We start from the raw sequence: 21,710 nt of genomic DNA, 5'->3' as shown, positions 1-21,710 counted from the left end.
AAAATAATAATTTTGCCTGACCTGTGTGCTGAAAAATAAACACTTGGTTTTTTAAATGTCTTTTTTCACATATTTAAATATAATCACAAATACAATGTAAACCTCCACATATAACTAAGAATCCATCTCCTTATAAGGAAAAAGTAGATTAGATTAGTGCATAGGAGGTGAATTACACAAGTGAGAAATAAAGGCATTGTCAAAATTTGCTTCGTAGAATGACCCATTTTGTCCAGTGTAGCAATTGGAAGCATGTGTAGCTGTTGTCACTCAGTATTTTCAAAGATTTTGAATATTATCAACTTGTTTGCCTGAGAAAAAATATTTTACAGGACTTAATTTTCGTCATACTTTATGATAAGGAATAGTACGTAAAAGAGTCTTTCTATGTCCTAAATTTATAAAGAATGTGCTTAGGAAAAAGGAAATATTGAATACTGGATCTGAAAGATTTTAATTGTGGCATTTTTAGCATTTTCTTAGCTTTACGATTTTCAGGAACAGCATCTGTTTCTGATTTCCTGTCCATAATTGTGATTACCACCCAAAGCGGAGACTTAAGTTACTGAAAATATAAAGGAAGTTATAAATATAAAAGAATGCCTATAGAATGGTTAATAGTAGGAAAAGATTACTCCTGGTCTGGCATTATTTCTCAGAGAAAAGACTGTTGTAAATGGTCAGGAAGTTCCTCCTGGCAGCACCACATGCGGTATTCTGTGTCCTGTGTATCCCTAGCAAGGACTTCCTAATTGCTTCCGCTCCCAGAGTACGCACTCCTTGGTCTGACTTGAAGAACCCCGTTCAAAAATACAAATATTTCTTCAAAGCGTGTCTTATGAAGAAACATTGATTATCTGAAGTTAGGGGTTTTGTTTTATGCTGGGATTGTTTTTATTTTTTACCATTTCATTTTAAGAAACACTATTTTCCATGTCTCAAAACTGACGTACACCTTAATTTTTACCCTTAATTTAAATGTTCTGATTCTCTATAACTATTCACAGTGAACCTATATTGTGTTTGGTGAGTTAGATGGATGATTAACTTATCCTCCTGCCTTATTTTGTGGCTATGCAGTAGCCCTAAAACCTTTTCAAAGGGTGGGGGTAAAAGTAGTGGTAGAATCTGTAATTGGTAACTAAGAGACCCCTAATATGCTCAGTCATTAGGAGATGATAGTAATTTTGGCCTGCTTTGTTTCCATCACTGTTTATGTAAGGGCTAGAACTGCTCAGCAACAATACATATGCAAATACTATGTAAGTGCCACATAGCAAAATTAATGACCGTCTACAGTATGTTAGTTTGACTTTGATATTGATTTCTAGCTTTTGTGGGGACTTTATTTCATTTTTTTCCTAAGGTTTGCATTTATTGGGAGAACTGATTTAAAAGTATGCTTTTATAATTATAAAAGCATGGGATGACTTCGAAAACACGGTTTTCTTTAGCATAGTGAAGAGACTGGGTTTGTAGTGAATACATTGTATGTCTTTCAATTGACATGGAACACTCTACTAACTTTTTAAGATAGCAAGGATATTATTAATAAATAGCCCATGTAAGAACAGTCATTACATTCTTTTGATGTTGTTTAAAGTATTACTAGCGCTGAAATATTTTGCCAACATGAATTACTGTTTCTTTTTCAAAGTTACAACTTTGGACTTTACTATCTTTCAGGTTTTGCTCGTAATCTGTCAGAAGGCAATAATGCTAATTACACAGAGTACGTTGCCACCAGATGGTATCGGTCCCCAGAGCTCTTACTTGGGTGAGTTACCATCCCAAAATAGAATGACATTTCCACATCTGCTGATTCTATTGTCATTTGCTTTGAGTTCATCTATGGAAAATAAGAACTTCAGTTAATTAAATGTGTCAGTTACATGCTGCGGTATAACAAACTACCTAAAACTTAATGGTATGAAACAAAGCACTTTGTTTGCTCACAATTCTGGGCGTAGGGGAGTCAGCAGTTTGAGTTCAGCTGGGTGGTTCTTCTGCTCGTCTGTCTTGGAGTCACTCATGAAGTTTTAGTCAGCTGGTAGGTCATCTGGGAGCTGGTTAGTTTAGGGATCTCAGCTGGGTCAGACCATCTCTGATCCCTGGAAACTTATCCTCCAGTAGGCTATTCCAAGTTTCTAAGTGTGATAGTTGGAGAATTCTCTGCTGTAAGAGGGTAAGCCCCAAAGCAACAGTAGCTTTCAAGCTTTTTTTTGTATGGCTTTTGCCTCATTGACCAGAGCATGTTACATGACCAACCCCTGATCCATGGTATGGAGAAATAAATTCCACCTCTTGATGGGACAAGTGGCAGAGCCATATTATAAAATGGCATATGTATGGAAATGGAAGAAATTAATTGTAGCCATCTTTGCTGATAAACTTCCACATTAAGAATGTGAATATCCACACAGTTTGACATTCTGGCTTATCTATTTGTTCATTTATTAATTCATCAAATACTTATCAAGTATCTCTTACATGCAACCACTTTGCCAGGCACATGGAGTAAATATTGAACTAGACTGAGCACAGCGGCTCACGCCTATAATCCCAGCACTTTGGGAGGCCAAAGCCAGCAGATGGCTTGAGCTCAGGAGTTCAAGACCAGCCCGGGCAACATGGTGAAACTCCATCTCTACAAAAAAAAATACAAAAATTAGCCAGGCATGGTGATACCTGCCTGTAGTCCCATCTACTCAAGAGGCTAAGGCAGGAGAATCACTTAAGTCCAGGAGGCGGAGGTAGCAGTGAGCTGATATCCCACCACTGCACTCCAACCTGGGCATCAGAACAAGACTCCATCTCACACACACACACACACACACACACACACACCCAAAAAACAAAAAAATGAACCAATTGCCATTTTTGTTCTGAACAGTGTAAATCCCGTTTGATGATAAATGGCTATTCAAACTAGCAGTGCATTGATGATTTTCTCACTAACATCTTCTACATTCATCCACTTTGTGCCCACCCTTTAACTTTCAGTGCTCTTTAATTCATCTGTTAGTACCAGAAAAAGGTCTTCTGATAAGGTTCTTTTCTTTTTAGTACATTTTTACTTTAAAGCCTAAGAAGGAACCTGTAGTTCTCATTAATAATTCCCTACCTACCCTAGTTGTAGGATTATTTTCCCTAGATTGTATTTCCTTCTTTGGGACCACCCAAAAACATAATTTATACTCCACAAATAAAATTAGATACAGTGATAATGATGACAAGTGCACAAATTATAGGTCTCATTTCTTTAGCGTGCCATACGTGTATCTGGGGGACATGAAGAATTTAATTTTTAAAAATGTTTTTTATATAATAGCAATATAAGTTTCTGGATTTTTTTTTTTCTGAAGAGCATGATGACTACATGTTTAAGTTACTCAGGGTTTATTTTGATATTAACTACTTATTTTCCAGTGTCTACCAACCGTCTAGTAGTACTTCTTGATTCATTGCTGACCTAAAGCCTGTAAGAATCATTGACATTAGTTTTTGAAAGCTTTACTATTTTTTTTTTTAATCAAAAGCTTGCTTTATCCTGAAAAACAAAGATGCTTAGTCACTTTATTATCTCTTCCATTGTGTGGGCAGAGTTTAGAGTTTTTAATGCTAATTTTTAATCTTAGAATCAGGATTGATTTTGTGATTGTCCATATTTCTTCCGTGTACCTTTTGGACTCATTGGGATGCATAGTCCATTTTCTTTTGGGAGAATTGAATTTACTGGACACTTTACCGATGGAGAAACGAGTATGAAGTAGATCATTCTTAGAACCGCATCTGAGGACTCAAGCGTAGGAGAAGGGCTTGTTATAATATGGTGTTGTCTGAAACATGGCCCCAAAAAGTTTATTTTGAGGAAGCCTTATTGTGAATCTTCAGAGAGTATTTGCTGCTTAATAATACCTATAGAAAAACTGGAGTTATGTTTAGAGATGTGCAGTAGCTGCTAAAAGTATGGGGACAATGTAACTAAATTAGTGCTAAAATAAATATTGCTAGGCCGGGCGCGGTGGCTCAAGCCTGTAATCCCAGCACTTTGGGAGGCCGAGACGGGCGGATCACGAGGTCAGGAGATCGAGACCATCCTGGCTAACACGGTGAAACCCCGTCTCTACTAAAAAATACAAAAAAAAACTAGCCGGGCGAGGTGGCGGGCGCCTGTAGTCCCGGCTACTCGGGAGGCTGAGGCAGGAGAATGGCGGGAACCCGGGAGGCGGAGCTTGCAGTGAGCTGAGATCCGGCCACAGCACTCCAGCCTGGGTGACAGAGCGAGACTCCGTCTCAAAAAAAAATAAATAAATTAAAATAAAATAAAATAAAATAAAATAAAATAAATATTGCTAATTAAGTGATTGTCAAGTACTAGTTGAAGAACTATATTTGTAAAAATCCCTTTGAAATCAGATACTTGGTTATACATTAAGAATTTAAATTTTATACATTCTCAAGTCTTTGTCCTTGACATTCAGTATCATTCCAGCTGCATAAATTATTCAAATCAAATGACAGAAGAAAAATAGCTTGTAGTGAGTATGTGGAAATTTTCCATAAGTTTCTCCATCTAGCACTATGGAACAAATTTTCTCTCTCTCAAACAGATAACGAAAGAAAGATCAGTATCTTGCCCTGCCCAACAAACTTAGCAAAAAGATCTAAATGAAGTTTCCTTGTGTGGTTCTTAGGTTGATATGGGAAGGAAATGAGATACATGAAATACTGACTTCTTATTGCAATGATTTGTTATCCTAGAAATTTGTTCTGTATAATGTTAACAGTCCTTTGATTTAAAAGTTTTGTTTCACTACTGTATCATTTTAGCATTCCAAAATTCCATTCCATATTCTTTTTCAGATATTTTCTTTTGGCTTTCCCTTCTTAAAGCTTGGACTATTTATGTTGGAAATGTGTGTGAGCGTGCATGTGCTTGTATGTGTGTGTGGTTTCTTAATTTGCTATAAATTTAACACTCTAGATACTGAGAGATAGATATAAAGTTGTTTTGAGGATACCTGGATTTTCATCTACAACCTCCATTTATTAATAACGGCAACACTCCTAAAGCCCTCTGGTAAACTCACACCCTAGAAGAAAGCTATAAACCCCTAAGTAAACTGGAAAATGTTTTGAGGGAAATAGCTACCATAAAGCTCTGTATACATAGGCTACATATATTATATACAAATAAATAATACAGTAGACCTTAGCACAATCTTAGTCATCAGAAACTGTGATGCTGAGTAATGGAAGGTTAAATAATATTCGGTGTTAAGGAAACACATAAGTCAGTACATAGTAAATTTTAATAGACTGAACTGATAAAATGGATAAGATATATCTTTTTGACATTTAGAGAGCTAAAGGATAATTATTTGTCTTAGAAAATACAATTATTTGGAAGCATTTCATTCCCCAAATGAGGTGTTACTTGCCAGATATGTATACTGTATTAGGGTTTATTAAGCCGTTCACATTTAAGATATATATTTATATCTATTTATGTGAATAAATTTCAAATTAGTGTATACTAACTAAATTGTTATTAAGTTGGTGGCTTTATTAGCATAGGTTTATTCACTTGTGTTCTGATGATTTACTTTTCAGTCTTCTTTTCACATGGAACTTTCTAATTTCATAAATATACAAGTGTGCTGCACATTATAAATTTGTTCACAATAATTTGGAAATTATCAAAACATTGTATTTTTTCAGTTGCCAAAATAATCTCTTCCTTTATTTTTCAGCGCTCCCTATGGAAAGTCCGTAGACATGTGGTCGGTGGGCTGTATTCTTGGAGAGCTTAGTGATGGACAACCTTTATTTCCTGGAGAAAGTGAAATTGACCAACTTTTTACTATTCAGAAGGTGCTAGGACCACTTCCATCTGAGCAGATGAAGCTTTTCTACAGTAATCCTCGCTTCCATGGGCTCCGGGTAAGAGGTTTTGCTGAAACCCAAAATGGAATCAATACTGCAGTATTTGAGTCATTGTTCATTGCACAATGGAATGCTAAACTATCCTTTGAATACTATTTCCTTTCCCACTACAGTGTTGATAATCCCTATTATAATATTTCATTTCTGAATTTTTTAATAGTACTTGTGAATTTAAAAAGTGGTAGAATTCAAATTCTAATCATTTTTCTAATTTTTAAGTTCCAGTTTTTCAAAATCTTTTTTAGTGTATACATTCTTACACTCTAAACTTTGGTTATCTTACACTGTTTCTTTATCCAAACTATTAAGCAACCCCGAATATACCAAATGTATGAATGCTGAGCAAACATATTTGTAGTGATTTGAGGAGAGCCCTGAAAACTTGGATTCCCCAGATTTGAAGGTTCGTGTTTTAGTAGATGTTTCTGGTCTGCTGACAGTGAAACATCAAATCTTCTTTTCAAACTGGTGTATTTTCTTGGGGCCATACATGGTGGCTCACTCCTGTAATCCCAGCACTTTGGGAGGCCAAGTTGGGCAGATCACTTGAGGCCAGGAGTTCGATACCAGCCTGGCCAACTTTGTGAAACCCCATCTCTACAAAAAATACAAAAATTAGCCGGGCATGGTGGCACACACCTGCAGTCCCAGCTACTCGGGAGGCAGAGGCAGGAGAATTGCTTGAACCCAAGAGGCAGAAGTTGCAGTGAGCTGAGATCGTGCCACTGCACTCCAGCCTGGGTGACAGAGTGAGAGTCTGTCTCAAAAAAAAAAACTAGTGTATCGTCTTGGGCAGCCTTTCCTAGACTTGACAACTTTGTACAAAACTTTTCTGAGAATATGCTAAATAATGTCTTAGAAAGTATAAACTTTCCCCAAATGAGGAAGAGTCACCTTATTGGAGTGCCCAGTGAGTTATAGGCTACTTCTGTCTTCCATCTATCCCAAAAACAACTTTTTAAGTTTTCAGCCACTTTATTATTGTTGTTGTTATTATTATTATTATTATACATTAAGTTCTAGGGTACATGTGCACAATGTGCAGGTTTGTTACATTTGTGTACATGTGCCATGTTGGTGTGCTGCACCCATTAACTCATCATTTACATTAGGTATATCGCCTAATGCTATCCTTCCCCCCTCCCCCGACCCCACGACAGGCCCCGATGTGTGATGTTCCCCATCCTGTGTCCAAGTGTTCTCATTGTTCAATTCCCATCTATGAGTGAGAACATGAGGTGTTTGGTTTTCTGTCCTTGGGATAGTTTGCTGAGAATGATGGTTTCTAGCTGCATCCATGTCCCTACAAAGGACATGGACTCATCCTTTTTTATGGCTACATAGTGTTCCATTGTGTATATGTGCCACATTTTCTTAATCCAGTCTATCATTGATGGACATTTGTGTTGGTTCCAAGTCTTTGCTATTGTGAATAGTGCTGCAGTAAACATACATGTGCATGTGTCTTTATAGCAGCATGATTTATAATTCTTTGGGTATGTACCCAGTAATGGGATGGCTGGGCCAAATAGTATTTCTAGTTCTAGATCCTTGAGGAATCACCACACTGTTTTCCACAGTGGTTGAACTAGTTTACATCAATAGTGTAAAAGTGTTCCTATTTCTCCACATCCTCTCCAGCACCTGTTGTTTCCTGACCTTTTAATGATCGCCATTCTCACTGGTGTGAGATGATATTTCATTGTGGTTTTGATTTGCATTTCTCTGATGGCCAGTGATGATGAGCATTTTTTCATGTGTCTGTTGGATGCATAAATGTCTTCTTTTGAGAAGTGTCTGTTCATATCCTTCGCCCACTTTTTGATGGGGTTGTTTTTTTCTTGTAAATTTGTTTAAGTTCTTTGTAGACTCTGGATATTAGCCCTTTGTCAGATGGGTAGATTGTAAAAATTGTCTCCCATTCTGTAGGTTGCCTGTTCACTCTGATGGTAGTTTCTTCTGCTGTGCAGAAGCTCTTTAGTTTAATTAGATCCCATTTGTCAATTTTGGCTTTTGTTGCCGTTGCTTTTGGTGTTTTAGTCATGAAGTCCTTGCTCATGCCTATGTCCGGAATGGTATTGCCTAGGTTTTCTTCTAGGGTTTTTATGGTTTTAGTCTAACATTTAAATCTTTAATCCATCTTCAGCCACTTTTTTGGGCCAACATGGCAATTGCTGGTCATTTTGGGAACTATAAAATAATCTCCCCACCATTTCCTTCCTTTCTCTGAAATGCATAATTCTCAAACCATATTACCTTGCCATTTACAAAGCCCTTTGTTTTTTTCTTTTGATTTTCTGGCCCTCAGTTAATTTCCCTTTAGAGACCACCGCTGCTCAAACCTGAGTGCCCAACTGTCCAGATCCTTCTAGGCTCAGTGAATGTGGTTGAAATGAATGGACAGAGGCATACCAGTGTCTCCCTGCTTTCTCTGTCTTTCACATCTGTCTGAGTTACCTCAGGCAAGTTTGTCGTTTCTCCTTTTATTTTTGCTTTTGTAAGCCAAAAATTTGCCATATATGACCAGTAATTGGGGCGCCAAGAGCATATGTGGTTCAGCAGCTTAGCTCAACATTTTTGAACATTTGTCATACTAGGTGTTGGAAATATGACAATAAATAGGACTTGTCCTCAGTCTAGAAGAAAGAAAAATCTATTATAATCAGAAATAAAGTTAGTCATAATTAATGAATTGCATTTTCACTGAGAATCCATCTAAACTCCTTGTTGTAGCCTATGAGACCTTGCCTGACCTCATCTCATACCTATCTCCTTTCCCCCCATTCTCCAGATTCTCAGCACACTTACCTTTTTTGTTCTTTGGCTTCTGTAAACATTCCAGGGTTTTTCCAGTTTCACCAACTTGGGACCCATGGCTGCTTCTCCTGGCAAGGTGCTTCCCTCGTGTGGTCCCTTTTCATTCTATCAGTCTCAAAGAGTGCCCCTTCCTCTGGCCACCCAACATACCACCCTTACCTCTATCCTAGTCTCTCTCTCCCACAGCATCCTTTCTCTATCATAGAACTTACCACAGTATGGAATTATTTTGTCTGTTTCTTTACTTGTTATTAACTATCTAGTCCTCCCACACTAGAATATAGGTTTCTGAAGGGCAGAAATCAACGGTTTTATCACATCACAGATGTGTTTCCAGCATTTAACACAGAAACTACCATATCCAGTAAGTACTCACTACATATCTGAGAAGTGATTAACCAGTCTGTGACATCAGCATTCAAGCTTAACTGTATTTCTTTTCTCTCCATCTCTCATGCTGCTTTTACCCTTTTACCTTTACCTAACCTTTGACCATCACCCCCAAATAGATCCCCCGATCTTTCTCTTTTCATTTTAGCCTTCTCACATTTCTCAAACCACACAATTCTCTTTTTTGTTGAGAAACCTCTACAAGGTTACTGATAAAGTTTAAACTCTTTAGGGTAGCTTACAAACCCCTTCTTAGTCCTCCAGCCTCATTTCTGCCTCCCGCCTGGCCCAGTGTGTGCTCTTTGGCCACATTGAACCTCTCACCATTTCCTCGACATATTGCTTTTATACTCTGCATTTCCATCTCTATAATGCTCCCAACACTCACCCCTCTTTCTTCTCCTCCTTATTCCTCTTCTAGACTCAGGCCAAATGTCCTCCCTCCATGAAGACCTTCTAGACTATTCGAGGGGAAACTGGTGACCCTATAACACTCTGGTCATACCTCTTTTGTAGCACCCATTGCATTCTCCTTTAAGTAGCTGTTTGCAAATATGTATCCTCACTGGACTAATGAATTCCCTGAGGAAATGAACTGTTAATGTTCACCATTGTATTTGCAGCACACCTAGAATAGTGCCTGCGAGGCTGAATAGTGTTGAATGATTAAATATTTGAGCTCAGGATTTTAACATTAACTGCTGGAACATTAAGCCTGGTTTGCTGGCTGACTTGTTCTTGGCCTGGTTAATGAGGCTCTATGCTGGATTCTCTGAAGAGAGTATAAACAGATCTGACATGCTGCTTGGCCTTGATAACTTATAAACTAGCTGAAGAATTAAGACTTCCATCCATGAAATAATTAGAAAACAATACAATTTATAAGAAAGTGTGGTATATAATAAAGTACTGCATTGTTTACCTCATTGTATGGTTTTCTAATGTATCTCCGTATGGTTTAGACCATGAGAGTGTCACATATTCTGGAAAGTTAGAAATCATCATTGGGAATTCATTAGAGAAGGCTTTATGAAGCATTTGACATTTGAAATGGATATTGAAGAACGAGGGGCATTTCGATTAGATAGGCCACACGAAGAATATCTCTTTCTCATTTGTCTGTGGTCCTGTTTGTTCATAGTCTTCTTCCCTAAACAATATTGTCTATAAAATTCCAGACAGCATATGATAATGCTGCTTACAAATATCCTTCAGGGAAATTGCTGCCTCCATCACACTTTGACTTTTATAAACCTTAATACTTTCACATTTTAGTCTGAAAGTGTTTGTGGTGTTTTAACTAAATTAGTTTAATCTCTTTGGAGGCTTGACAATATCTTTTGAGGGAGAAATTTTCTTTCATGATGTTATTTGAAAATGTCTGTGACAGATAGCTAAGCACATGGGACATGTAAACTGCATCTGCTGTGCACCATGGACTGACCAGTAACCCGTCCATTGTGATGTGCATTTGGATTTAGTTGTATAGAGACAGGAAAATCTACAAGATGTTGCTTATAGTGGTTTGCATTATTGGGATAAAGTACCAATTGATGCCCCCATAGTATAGGGCCTAGACTCTGGAGTTAGACTGTTGGGGTTCAAGGCCTGGCTCCATATTTACTATTTTGAATGATGCCAGGAAGTTATTTCACCATCCTGTGCCTCTGTTTCTTGTCATGTAAAATGATGATAACCAAAAGACTGCCTGATTGGATTGGTGTAAAGATGAAATATTATTTGTAAAATGTCTAGACCAGAACCTCACACGTAGTACTCAGCAAAGAAGCATTCTCATTAGATTGGATTGGATTGGATTGGCCAAGTGATTCAGAAAGAAAAAGACTGATTGAGATATATTTTAAACTTCTATGCATGAGTTTTGGCTATTTGTTGAATTATTTCATATTAGAATGGTAGGTCTCATTCAAATGCATGTAAATTCTTTGAAGTTAGGAGTTTGCTTGGTCATTTTTTATTGTAATATTTCTAATACCTTTTGACTTTCAGCATTAATTTTCTTATCAATGAAATTTCACTCCTAGAAAAAAGAAGGCGGTATCTGGTAGCATAAGATAGACCTCATACACAAAATATTAACATGTATTGGTATAGGGTCTTCTATTACAGCATGGTAGTGTCTTTCTCTTTGGGCTGATATTTAATGCTCTAGTAACATCAAAGGGAACCTCTGTACTTCCCTTAGGAGAGGCACCTAGGTTTAGAAAGAGTGTGGGTTTGGATCACAAGACTGGGTGCAAATACTAATTCTACTGCTGTTTAATTATGTAACTTGCCTTGAACCAGTTATTTGAACTTTCTGCTTGTCACCTTCTTCATCTCTAAAATAAGAATAATATATCCAAAATGCCTCATGTAACATCACTTCCCTCAGAAATCAGTTTTAGGTTATTGCCTGTGCATCTGTGTTGAGTTCATGTTATTCCTTCTACTCCTCTATCTGGAAGGTGCTGTCCTACTTTTCTCTGTCTTCACATTTTTCATATTTTTCAAAACCCAGTTCAGATACTACCTATGGGTTATTTCTTCCACGGCCATAAACCATCTTGGTCTTTCCTTTCTCTGAGCTTCAATTAGAATTTATGATTACACAGTTTAACACTGATTGCTTTCCCAACCAGACAGCAGATCCCTCAAGAGCAGGGTTTGGGTCTTACCTGTATTTTTTGTCTCCTTCTATCCAGAGCATGGTGTGGAGATGATGTCATAATCCTTAAATATCTTGTTTGAAATTTTACTATGTAATTAGTCCTCCCATTTACTTATTTAGCATGTTTAAGGATTTCAGTACTTTGAAATGCTGGCATGTTGGTATAGAGGAAATAACGTATGGAAGCAGACTAGCCCTGACATTTGGAAGGGAGTACATGGCACTGGGCTCTGCCAGTCATATTACCCAATACTTTAACATCCACTAGATATTGCAGAATGTGAGTTGGCAGAGGAAAGAACAGAAAGCACATCTAAATAAACTTGACCTCTTCCCCTCATTTTGTTTAAAAATGCATTTGTTAATCTAGGAACCTATGTTTGTCTTCGGTTCCAACTTTAAAAAAGGAAGAATTTGAAAACAGGTTATTATAAGAGCTTATTAAAAGCAATGATAGAATGTGTGTCTGAATTCACTCTCTACTTTCATGATCTTTTAGGTACTGGCCACTTACTTTCTTTTTTTACTTCTCTGTTTTCAAGAGTAAATGGTATGTTGTTGTTAAAAAGCTATAAGAATACTATCTGATGTCTTATCATATACTTTCTGCTAGATCCTCAATTACTCTCAGTAATTAAGAATCATGTGTATAAGCAAATTATGTATATACTATATTAGAACTGAATTGTTTGTATAAACAGATGATATTCTATTTTACTACATAATTAGTTCAAATTTTTATATTTTAGTTTGTTTCACATGCCTTAGTATCGTCTGCCTAGATTTAAGTATCATCTTTCACCTGTGAGTTTTCCTATTATTTGACACCCAGTCCTATTAATCCATATAAAAATACATAGATGGCCGAGTGTGGTGGCTTACGCCTGTAATCCCAGCACTTTGGGAGGCTGAGGCGAGCAGATCACAAGGTCAGAAGTTCGAGACCAGCCTGGCCAACATAGTGAAACCCCATCTCTACTAAAAATACAAAAAATTAGCCGGGCGTGGTGGCGGGTGCCTGTAATCCCAGTTACTCAGGAGGCTGAAGCAGGAGAATCACGTGAACCCAGGAGGCAGAGGTTGCAGTGAGCCGAGATCATGCCATTGCATTCCAGCCTGGGCAACAGCACGAAACTCCGTCTCAAAAAAAATAAAATAAAAATACATAGACAACAAAAGTAATATACAAGTATGAATTTGACTGGGATTGGCATTTTTGCTTATCTGCTCCCTCCTGCAGCACTCACAAGCACGTACACAACATATCCTTCCCCAAATGTTAACATTCGCTTTGTGTGTGTCTCACAGTTTCCAGCTGTTAACCATCCTCAGTCCTTGGAAAGAAGATATCTTGGAATTTTGAATAGTGTTCTACTTGACCTAATGAAGGTAAGGCAAATCGATGTTATCTCTATAAAATATCTTTTGATTTGTGGATTCTTTTATGTCTACATGTGACCATAGCCTGCTTTTATGAATGAAATGTTAGGAGATGTGGAATGGCAAATAATGGGGAACTATGTCATATTAAAAGGCACGTAACTTATTTAAAATTACAGTGGGATCTGGTCTTGTCACAGTCCATCTGCACAGAATCATGAGATCCCTAAATGATATTTTTTAAATGGACAGAATAATAAAAATCTGTTAGCGTGCAAGAGCTGTTCAAGCATAAGGTTTTAAAACAAATCTTAAAATCAATGTTGAAAGAAGAAATTCAACAATTTTTTCTGACATGGTATTTGAAGCCTCCCATCGCCTACACAGATTTGATCAGTGAATCTCATTTTTCTCTTTTTCTCCCAGACTCTTTCTGGCTCTACTTTAGACATATCAGGATGATTGCTAATACTGTGGCCTGAGTGTTCTTCCTTATGCTACCCTCCCTGTCCAAAAGTCTTCCTGCTCTATACCCTAAAAGCATTCTCAGATTTCTTTATTCAAGTTTATTTTTTTTTCTCCAGTAGACAGTCAGCTTCTTGAGTGGGAACTATTTTTCATATTTCTCCAGCTTTCACTGCAGCCAGAAGTGCACAAACAAGTGTTGGTTGTTTGATAGTAGACCTTCAAAGAACACTTATTAATGGATCAATTTTATTTTATGCCCAGTCAGTCAACTGTCAAAATCAGTAGAGGTTACACTGTGCATAGAGCCTTTGAAAGGCATACTTAGCACAGTCGGAAATTTTCGAGTGGCATTCTCAGAACTTTGCCGTGCTTTAAACTATGTTAATCTGTGTTCCAGGGAACAAAATGTACATAGGTGTGGGGGTGGAGGTGGGGGAGGAGGGTGTGACGTTTCAGAAAGGCCACATACCATACAACCTTTTGTAGAGATGCACAATATTCCTTAATCTATAAAGGCTTTCAGAAATATCACAGTAAAGAAGCATTTCTGTCTTATCCACTATTTTCCAAATTTAATTAAATACTGAATACTGTTTTTTATAAAATGCTAAAGCTCTAGTGTTCTTCTGAACGCAGATTGAGAAATGCTACCCTCAGAAAGAACCCTCAAAGCCTTTTGTTTAATTAGGCATAAATTATAACTTAAATCAGGTAGGTTTTGTCAATACGCTTTTTCACACAGTCAGTCCTCATGGATTGGGACCTCAATAATTTGGTAACTTTTAAAATGTGAATAGAATAAAATAGGAACATGGAATTAAATACAATTTCATGTTTTCTGCCTTTCATCTTTCTTTAGTTAAAAATAATTGAATGTTTTTGTTAAATCATTACCAAATATAATTGCCAAGCATCAGTATGGTACCTGATTAAAAGCTAGCACAAATAAAAGTAGAAAGATAACCCGAATCATCCTGTGCTTCTGCCAGTTTAGAAGTTAAACATTCAAATTCCTATTTATTTAATATCTTTACCATCAGATTTCTTGAAGTAAATATTTTTATTGACATGTCCTTTCAGAAGGTGCATGAATTATATCTATATGTCAGTTACTTTTTATAATGTAAACATATTAGTATAACTCTACCCAGATGGTGACAGAGAAAATTGCTAACACCCTGGAAGCCTTCTTATGCCCCCTTCCAGGCTTTATGCCACCCCCCACCCCAAAACCAGTTCTGACTTCTGTCACCAAAGATTAGTATTGCCTTGTTATTATCAAATGTTATATAAATAGAATCATTCCTCTTGTTTTTTAGCTTTTTTTGAAAACAAATTTGAAAAATGAAAAATACCAATTATCCCTTCTTTGAATATTTCAAAGAGAAATATTCTCTTTGCCATTCTCTAAAGCTGCCATGTTAATTTCGTCCACATATAAGTACCTAAAATGGCCATCTCATCCTGTCAGCCAATTTAGTGGGGTACAAGTCACCAGAATTAGTTCAAGCCCCTAATAACCTTAAGACTAGCTGCAGTAATTATGTTGGCTCTATCTTAGTCTTAAAAAAAATTTCCTTCCAAATACTGAACTTAAAAGTTAAAAAAACGTAAAAGAAGAAACTTTAAAACCAAAAAATTAGAGTTGAGGCTCTTTGCTGATACAGAATGATTTTTTTTTTTTTTCTTTGAGACGGAGTTTCACTCTTGTGGTGCAGACTGGAGTGCAATGGCGCAATCTCGGCTCACTGCAACCTCCACCTCCTAGGTTCAGGCGATTCTCCTACCTCAGCCTCCTGAGTAGCTGGGATTACAGGCATGAGCCACCACGCCCGGCTAATTTTGTATTTTTAGTAGAGACAGGGTTTCACCATGCTGGTCTGGCTGGTCTCGAAACTCCTGACCTCAGATGATCCACCCGCCTCAGCCTCCCAAAGTGCTGAGATTACAGATGTGAGCCACCACACCCAGTCCCGAATGATTTCTTAAGATCTTATGTCAAGTGGGAAGAAAGCTAAATTCTGGCTATTATGTGTGTACTACTATGTGGGTAAAATAAAAGGAGCAGGTAGAGATATGTATAGAGAATATCTATGGAAGGATGCCCAAGAAACTGATAACCTAGGCTGCCTCCAGAAAAGAGAACTGGGTATCTGGGGAATAAGAGAAAGATTAAAAATGTATATTCTTTCAAGTATCTATGTAATTAAAAGTATACTTTAAATTTTTAATTATATTGTAAAAGTGATTTTGATTAATGATAAGTGCAGGGTACAAAACTGTGTGTATATTTTGTAAGAGAAAATATGTATATAGGATATTCAAAAAAGGGCTGGGATCATATATACCAAGAGGAAATGATAATGAGATTATAGGTGATTTAGATAGTCTTTTTTTATTTCCCAAACTGTGTTTACTTGATATTCTGCAATGACTGTGTATTTCTTTTATAAGGAAAAAAAATAAGGTTTTTATTAGAACTTAAATTTTACTTTGTAATGTTCTTAACAATCCTAAATTTTATTTCCTAAGAATTTATTGAAGTTGGACCCAGCTGACAGATACTTGACAGAACAGTGTTTGAATCACCCAACATTTCAAACCCAGAGACTTCTGGATCGTTCTCCTTCAAGGTCAGCAAAAAGAAAACCTTACCATGTGGAAAGCAGCACATTGTCTAATAGGTAAATATTCCCTTTTAAGGAAATACAGATGCAGTGTTGGTCTTACAAGTAGGTGGAGGAGGTGGCTGCTTAAATGATGCAATTAGAGAAAAGAAGGAAAGCCCTCTTTATTCAAAAATATCTTCCTTATGCTTATTGCATGATTCAGAACCACAATTAAGGAGTTGTGTGGGTCTTAAAGACTTTCTTATCTTTAACTAGTATATGATGGAAACCTATGCATTCCCTGGGAAAGGTAGCATTGGGTTAGCAACTAAGGGGGTTTACAGCCTCAAGTGCTAGAATATTCTGCATGAATGAGACCCATCAGTGATGCCTGGAGGAAGAAAGATGGGTGAAGGCAAGGGGATTCCTGGAGAGAGAAGAGGATGCCAAACACAGATGGTGGTTGGAAATGTACCTAGTGTAATCTTGTGACTGGACCAAGTAGGTCTGGCTCTACAGAGGGGTCTTGTGTTTTTATTGCTCTTGTCTTTTAATCATTGAGTTGCGAAATTAATTTTTCATAAGAATAAGAATATGGAAATAGTAAAGTCAGTGGTTAAAATTGTTGCTCTTTAAATATGATTTTTCAGCATAATTTTTTCAAAGCCTGTTTCCTGAAAAACACACACACGGGATTTGGGCCATACAATCAGGTTGTCTTTCAGACCTGACATTCCTCAATTCTGTTGGTTGCATGTCCAAGAGGACAGTGTCCTAGTCATGGTCTCCCTGTTTTCCTTCATCTCCCAAGAGGCTGATCTTGTCATCTGGGGTCGTTGGATTATGGAAGATAGGAAATAGTTTCTCTCATCTACTATTACAAGATAAGTAGAAAACAATGATTCTTTATTTTTATTTTTTAGTTTATTTAGAAGACAGGACCTTTGAGCTGTTGCCTAGGCTGGAGTGCAGTGGCATGATCATAACTCACTGCAGCCTTGAACTCCCAGGCTCAAGCAACTCTTCCACCTCATCCTCCTGAGTAGCTGGGCCTATAGGAGCATGCCATCATACCTGGCTAATTTTTTAAATTTTCTGTAGAGATGGGGTCTTACTCTGTTGTCCAGGATGGTCTCAAACTCCTGGCCTCAAACAGTCCTCCTGCCTCAGTCTCCCCATGTGCTGGAGTTACAGGCATGAGCTATCGCATCTGGCTGAAAACAATAATTCCTAATATGAAGCTTTTTTTTTTTTTGAGACAGAGTCTCGCTCTGTCGCCCAGGCTGGAGTGCAGTGGTCGGATCTCAGCTCACTGCAAGCTCTACCTCCCGGGTTTACGCCATTCTCCTGCCTCAGCCTCGCGAGTAGCTGGGACTACAGGCGCCCGCCACCTCGCCCGGCTAGTTTTTTGTATTTTTTTAGTAGAGATGGGGTTTCACCAGGTTAGCCAGGATGGTCTTGATCTGACCTCGTGATCTGCCCGTCTCGGCCTCCCAAAGTGCTGGGATTACAGGCTTGAGCCACCGCGCCCGGCCCTGGCCGCTTTTTTAATATAAATTTTCTTCCCACCCCCAGCCCCAAATTTTCCTTCCATATAGAACAATTGTTCTTTTTTGAGACAGGGTCTTGTTCTATTGCTCAGGCTGGAATGCAGTGGTGCGATCATGGCCCACTGCAGCCTCTGCCTTCCTGGCAAGCGATCCTCCCACCTTAGCCTCCTAAGTAGCTAAGACGGAAGGCATGTGCCACCATGGCTGGCTGATTTTTGTAGCTTTTGTGGGGAATTCCTATGCTCAAGCGATTGGCCTGTCTCGGCCTTCCAAAGTGCTGGGACTACAGGTGTGAGCCACCACACCTGGCCAATCAGTTGTTCTTAACAGATCAGATTTTTTTTTTTTTTTTTTTTTTTTTTTTTTTTTGAGACGGAGTCTCGCTATGTCGCCCAGGGTGGAGTGCAGTGGCCGGATCTCAGCTCACTGCAAGCTCCGCCTCCCGGGTTTTTACGCCATTCTCCTGCCTCAGCCTCCCGAGTAGCCGGGACTACAGGCGCCCACCACCTCGCCCGGCTAGGTTTTTGTATTTTTTAGTAGAGACGGGGTTTCGCCGTGTTAGCCAGGATGGTCTCGAGCTCCTGACCTCGTGATCCGCCCGTCTCGGCCTCCCAAAGTGCTGGGATTACAGGCTTGAGCCACCGCGCCCGGCCCAACAGATCAGATTTTTGAAAGCTCAAGATCTGGTACTATTTAGGTCTGGGAGAGCATCCATAAATTGATGATGACCATTTATCATATGTTTTCTCTGCTTAACTGTGATAGTGTAATTGTGTTTTAGAGCTGTTTACTCTTCTTGAAAATGACTGGTTTCAGTTTGTTTCCCCTTACATCTTATGGACCATTCTTAGCTGGCTTTCTTTGTTTGTTGCCATGAAATTTTTAGGACACTAAGTCAAGGAATAGCAGTCATCATTTGGTTGCTCCTTTGCATTTAGGAAGTGCAAATTAGTCCTGTGTCTTCTTTGGGGTTACTCTCAGTTCAGGTGCTTTTATCTCCCTTCTACCTTAGCTCCTTTAGTTTACACCGAAAAATTATCCCAATGATATAAAGTTCAGTAGACTGATAATAAGTTTTTGATTTGTGCTATAGTGATTAGTGATGTAACCCATACTGTGAAAAAAGGCTGTGTATTTGTCTTCTAGTGACTCACTTGAGAGAGATTTTTGGAGTTAACCAGTGGGGACCTGAGGCTCTCCTTGGGAACCTCTTTCGGGGTCTGTTAAGGAGGATGTGCTTGGTGGTGATGTTTTCAGCAGATACAGAAGATAAGATTTCTATGGGTCCTTGAGGAGTCCTCCCAAGTCCCCTTTTGAAATAGAGGAGAATAGAAATTATAAGTAAATTTAAAATCTCTGGAAGAATTCATTCTCAGGTCTTGACACTGTATTGAATATATTAAAGAAAAGGTCTTAAATGCTTTTTCTAGGAATGATCTTACCACATTTTACATGTATCTGAGGGCTTTTGCTCCCCACTGGTCTATGGTCCATACTTATTCCATGGAAGCTTTTTTTTTTTAGAGACATTAATTCTAGCTTGAATCTCAACACAAACGATGGCTCCCTAAGACTTCGCAGGACCGTTTTAGAGATGTTCACAGCACCATATCACATTGGTTGCCACGTACAAACTCCCCTGCCTTGTATCTGGAGACACAAACATGCTGTTGCATACCTTGTCTTCTAAATTCTTTCTCTCTAGGAGAGGCAGTGGACTCTTGTGTTCCTTAGCCCCTGCCTGTCTCCCTCAGGCTCTGCTGAGGTTCTGCTCACCATGGACACGGTGCAAAGGTGCATCAGCTGCCCCACACTGCCACTCTCCCGGTCCTGCACCAGCCTTCTCCATGAAAATGTAGCTTTGCACCTTCGACATTTGCTTTTAAAACTTACTTCAACTAAATCATCATCTATCCATCCATCCCTCCTGCAACCATTTAAGAAGACTTTGTATGCAAAATTTTTTTAACTAGTTGGCAGTTTAACACAGATTCCTTACAGTTGTGTGTCAAAGAGATCTATGGAATTTTCAAAGCTGTTTTTTATTGTTGCGCTTTGGCAGAGCTCTGATGCAAAGACAGTATGATGCCCTTTCTACGTAGGCATTATGTGCAAAGCTCAGTAGTTTCCAACTAATCCTAAGACACAAACACTCAGAATGGCAGTTTAGGCTCTTTGTACACTTACGGAAAACGTAAAGCTTTGACACGTTTTACCTTAACTGGATAACCTCTCTTTTTATGTTAGAATTGGCTCTTACATTGCTCTGAATGTGTTCTTCCTAAGATCCACAAGTACGTTTCTGCTCAACATTGCTAACAGTGTTTCTAAGAGTTCCAAAGGCTCAAGCAGCTGCCTTTGCTGTTCTCTGTCCCTTTTTGGTCTTCATGAGCTGAGGACGTTTCCCAATATCTGTACATGTTATCTGTTTACAATTACTATTTCTAGGCCTGAAGGGGAATGGGGATGAAATAGGGTTCTGAGAGTCCAGGGAGAGCTGGACCTGGGCAGGAAGAGCCACCCTGTAGAAGCTGTCATCTAGAAGGACACAGCCACGATCTGAGTCAGGGTACAGATGCCTGCAGGGAAGGAGCAGGGAAGACATCCCCCAGCCCCTCTCTCCTCTTGTCTTGTGATGCCTTCCACTGCTAAGCCCAACCAGAAGCTAGCTGGCTAGGAAGCGTGGGTGACAATCTGCAGCATTGGGTTCCTGAGGCCCAGGGCCGGGCTGATGGGGGTGGAGGACAGATTGGAGGTTGGGCAAATGGAGAATAACCAACACACTTAGATCTATTTGTGGATGAGACAGTCTATCACTAGGTTTGAAAAGTCACTGCGATATTTCAGTCACCAAGATATAAGTTGGCAAACAACTCAATGGTTTAAAACCTGATGCCTTTAGGATACAGGGACTTTATTGATCTGGGGATAGACTCTGTTAATATAATTTAACAGAAAGTGAAACTTAGCATTTTTTTCTTTGTAATTCCTTTCTGGGTCTGGGCTTTGCCATTTAGTACTCCTATTTAAGTGTCCTTTTATTTAACGCTATAATTCTAATGACCTAACTGGAAGAGATTAGTGAGTACATTCAGGAGATGAGGCACCCTACACTGTCACAGGCTTGCTTGATATCAGATTTTTTTTTCTTTTTTGACACTCTCAGGTAGCTTTCTGGCAGAGATTACTGACTGAAAGGTAGACTAGGAAATGGGTCCTTATGTTATTTGATGGCTGAGCATGCAGGTTCTCATGGGGAAAATTGGAAGTCAGAGTTTCACAGACTACCATTCTACATGAACATAAAAAGTGACTTCCAGTTAGTGTGTCATGGGAACAAAACTCTCCCAAATCAGACCATCTGTAGCAATAGCAATATCTGCAGCAAAATTTTTTGAATGCATAGTAAAACCAGAATTGTGTAAATCATCATTCATTTTTAAACATTCTAATCTGTCCCAAGCTACAATTAGGTCCTTTCAATAGTTACAGTAGCACAAACTGGCCTTGCTATGGTGTCAGGTTCAGCTTCAAATAGAGAACAAGATTTTCCTCTGGATTTATATTTTGTATTTTAAACCAAGTGTGAAATGAAGTTTTAAGTCCTAAATGAGGGCTCAGTCGGTCTAGGATAACGAAGTGTTAAATAAAAAAGAGAATAATTGTGTCTTTTGGAGAGAAATGAACTCTTTCAGATCTCTGTAATCGAGTATAGTACAGGATTCCTGTTTACTGTACAAGGAGATATCTGAAGAGCCCCAAGTAATTGCCACTTCTCCAAGACATAAACATTGATCATCATGTTTTCCAACAAACCTCACTGGACAGTTTACATTTCTTTTTAGAGGGTCATTTTCTTTTATTAAGTACATTGCT

General features: G+C 38.5%; 1 protein-coding gene across 6 annotated transcripts in view; it reads left to right on the top strand.

The window, feature by feature from the left end:
- Positions 1-21,710, top strand: part of LOC105478188 (cyclin dependent kinase like 5) — a 227,586-nt gene that overhangs the window by 155,676 nt on the left and 50,200 nt on the right. For 5 of the 6 annotated variants that reach the window (XM_011735264.3, XM_011735260.3, XM_011735262.3 and 2 more), the window contains 4 exons: positions 1,687-1,777; positions 5,757-5,946; positions 13,136-13,216; positions 16,208-16,359. In XM_011735264.3, coding sequence (XP_011733566.2) covers positions 1,687-1,777; positions 5,757-5,946; positions 13,136-13,216; positions 16,208-16,359 — 514 coding nt within the window. The remainder of the gene's footprint in view (positions 1-1,686; positions 1,778-5,756; positions 5,947-13,135; positions 13,217-16,207; positions 16,360-21,710) is intronic. The other variant, XM_011735263.3, reaches the window with a different exon arrangement.

Source organism: Macaca nemestrina, chromosome X (assembly GCF_043159975.1).
Source record: "Macaca nemestrina isolate mMacNem1 chromosome X, mMacNem.hap1, whole genome shotgun sequence".
NCBI classification, from domain to species: Eukaryota; Metazoa; Chordata; class Mammalia; order Primates; family Cercopithecidae; genus Macaca; species Macaca nemestrina.
Note: the sequence above shows the minus strand (reverse complement) of the source record. Positions and strands in the feature narration are given on the sequence as shown.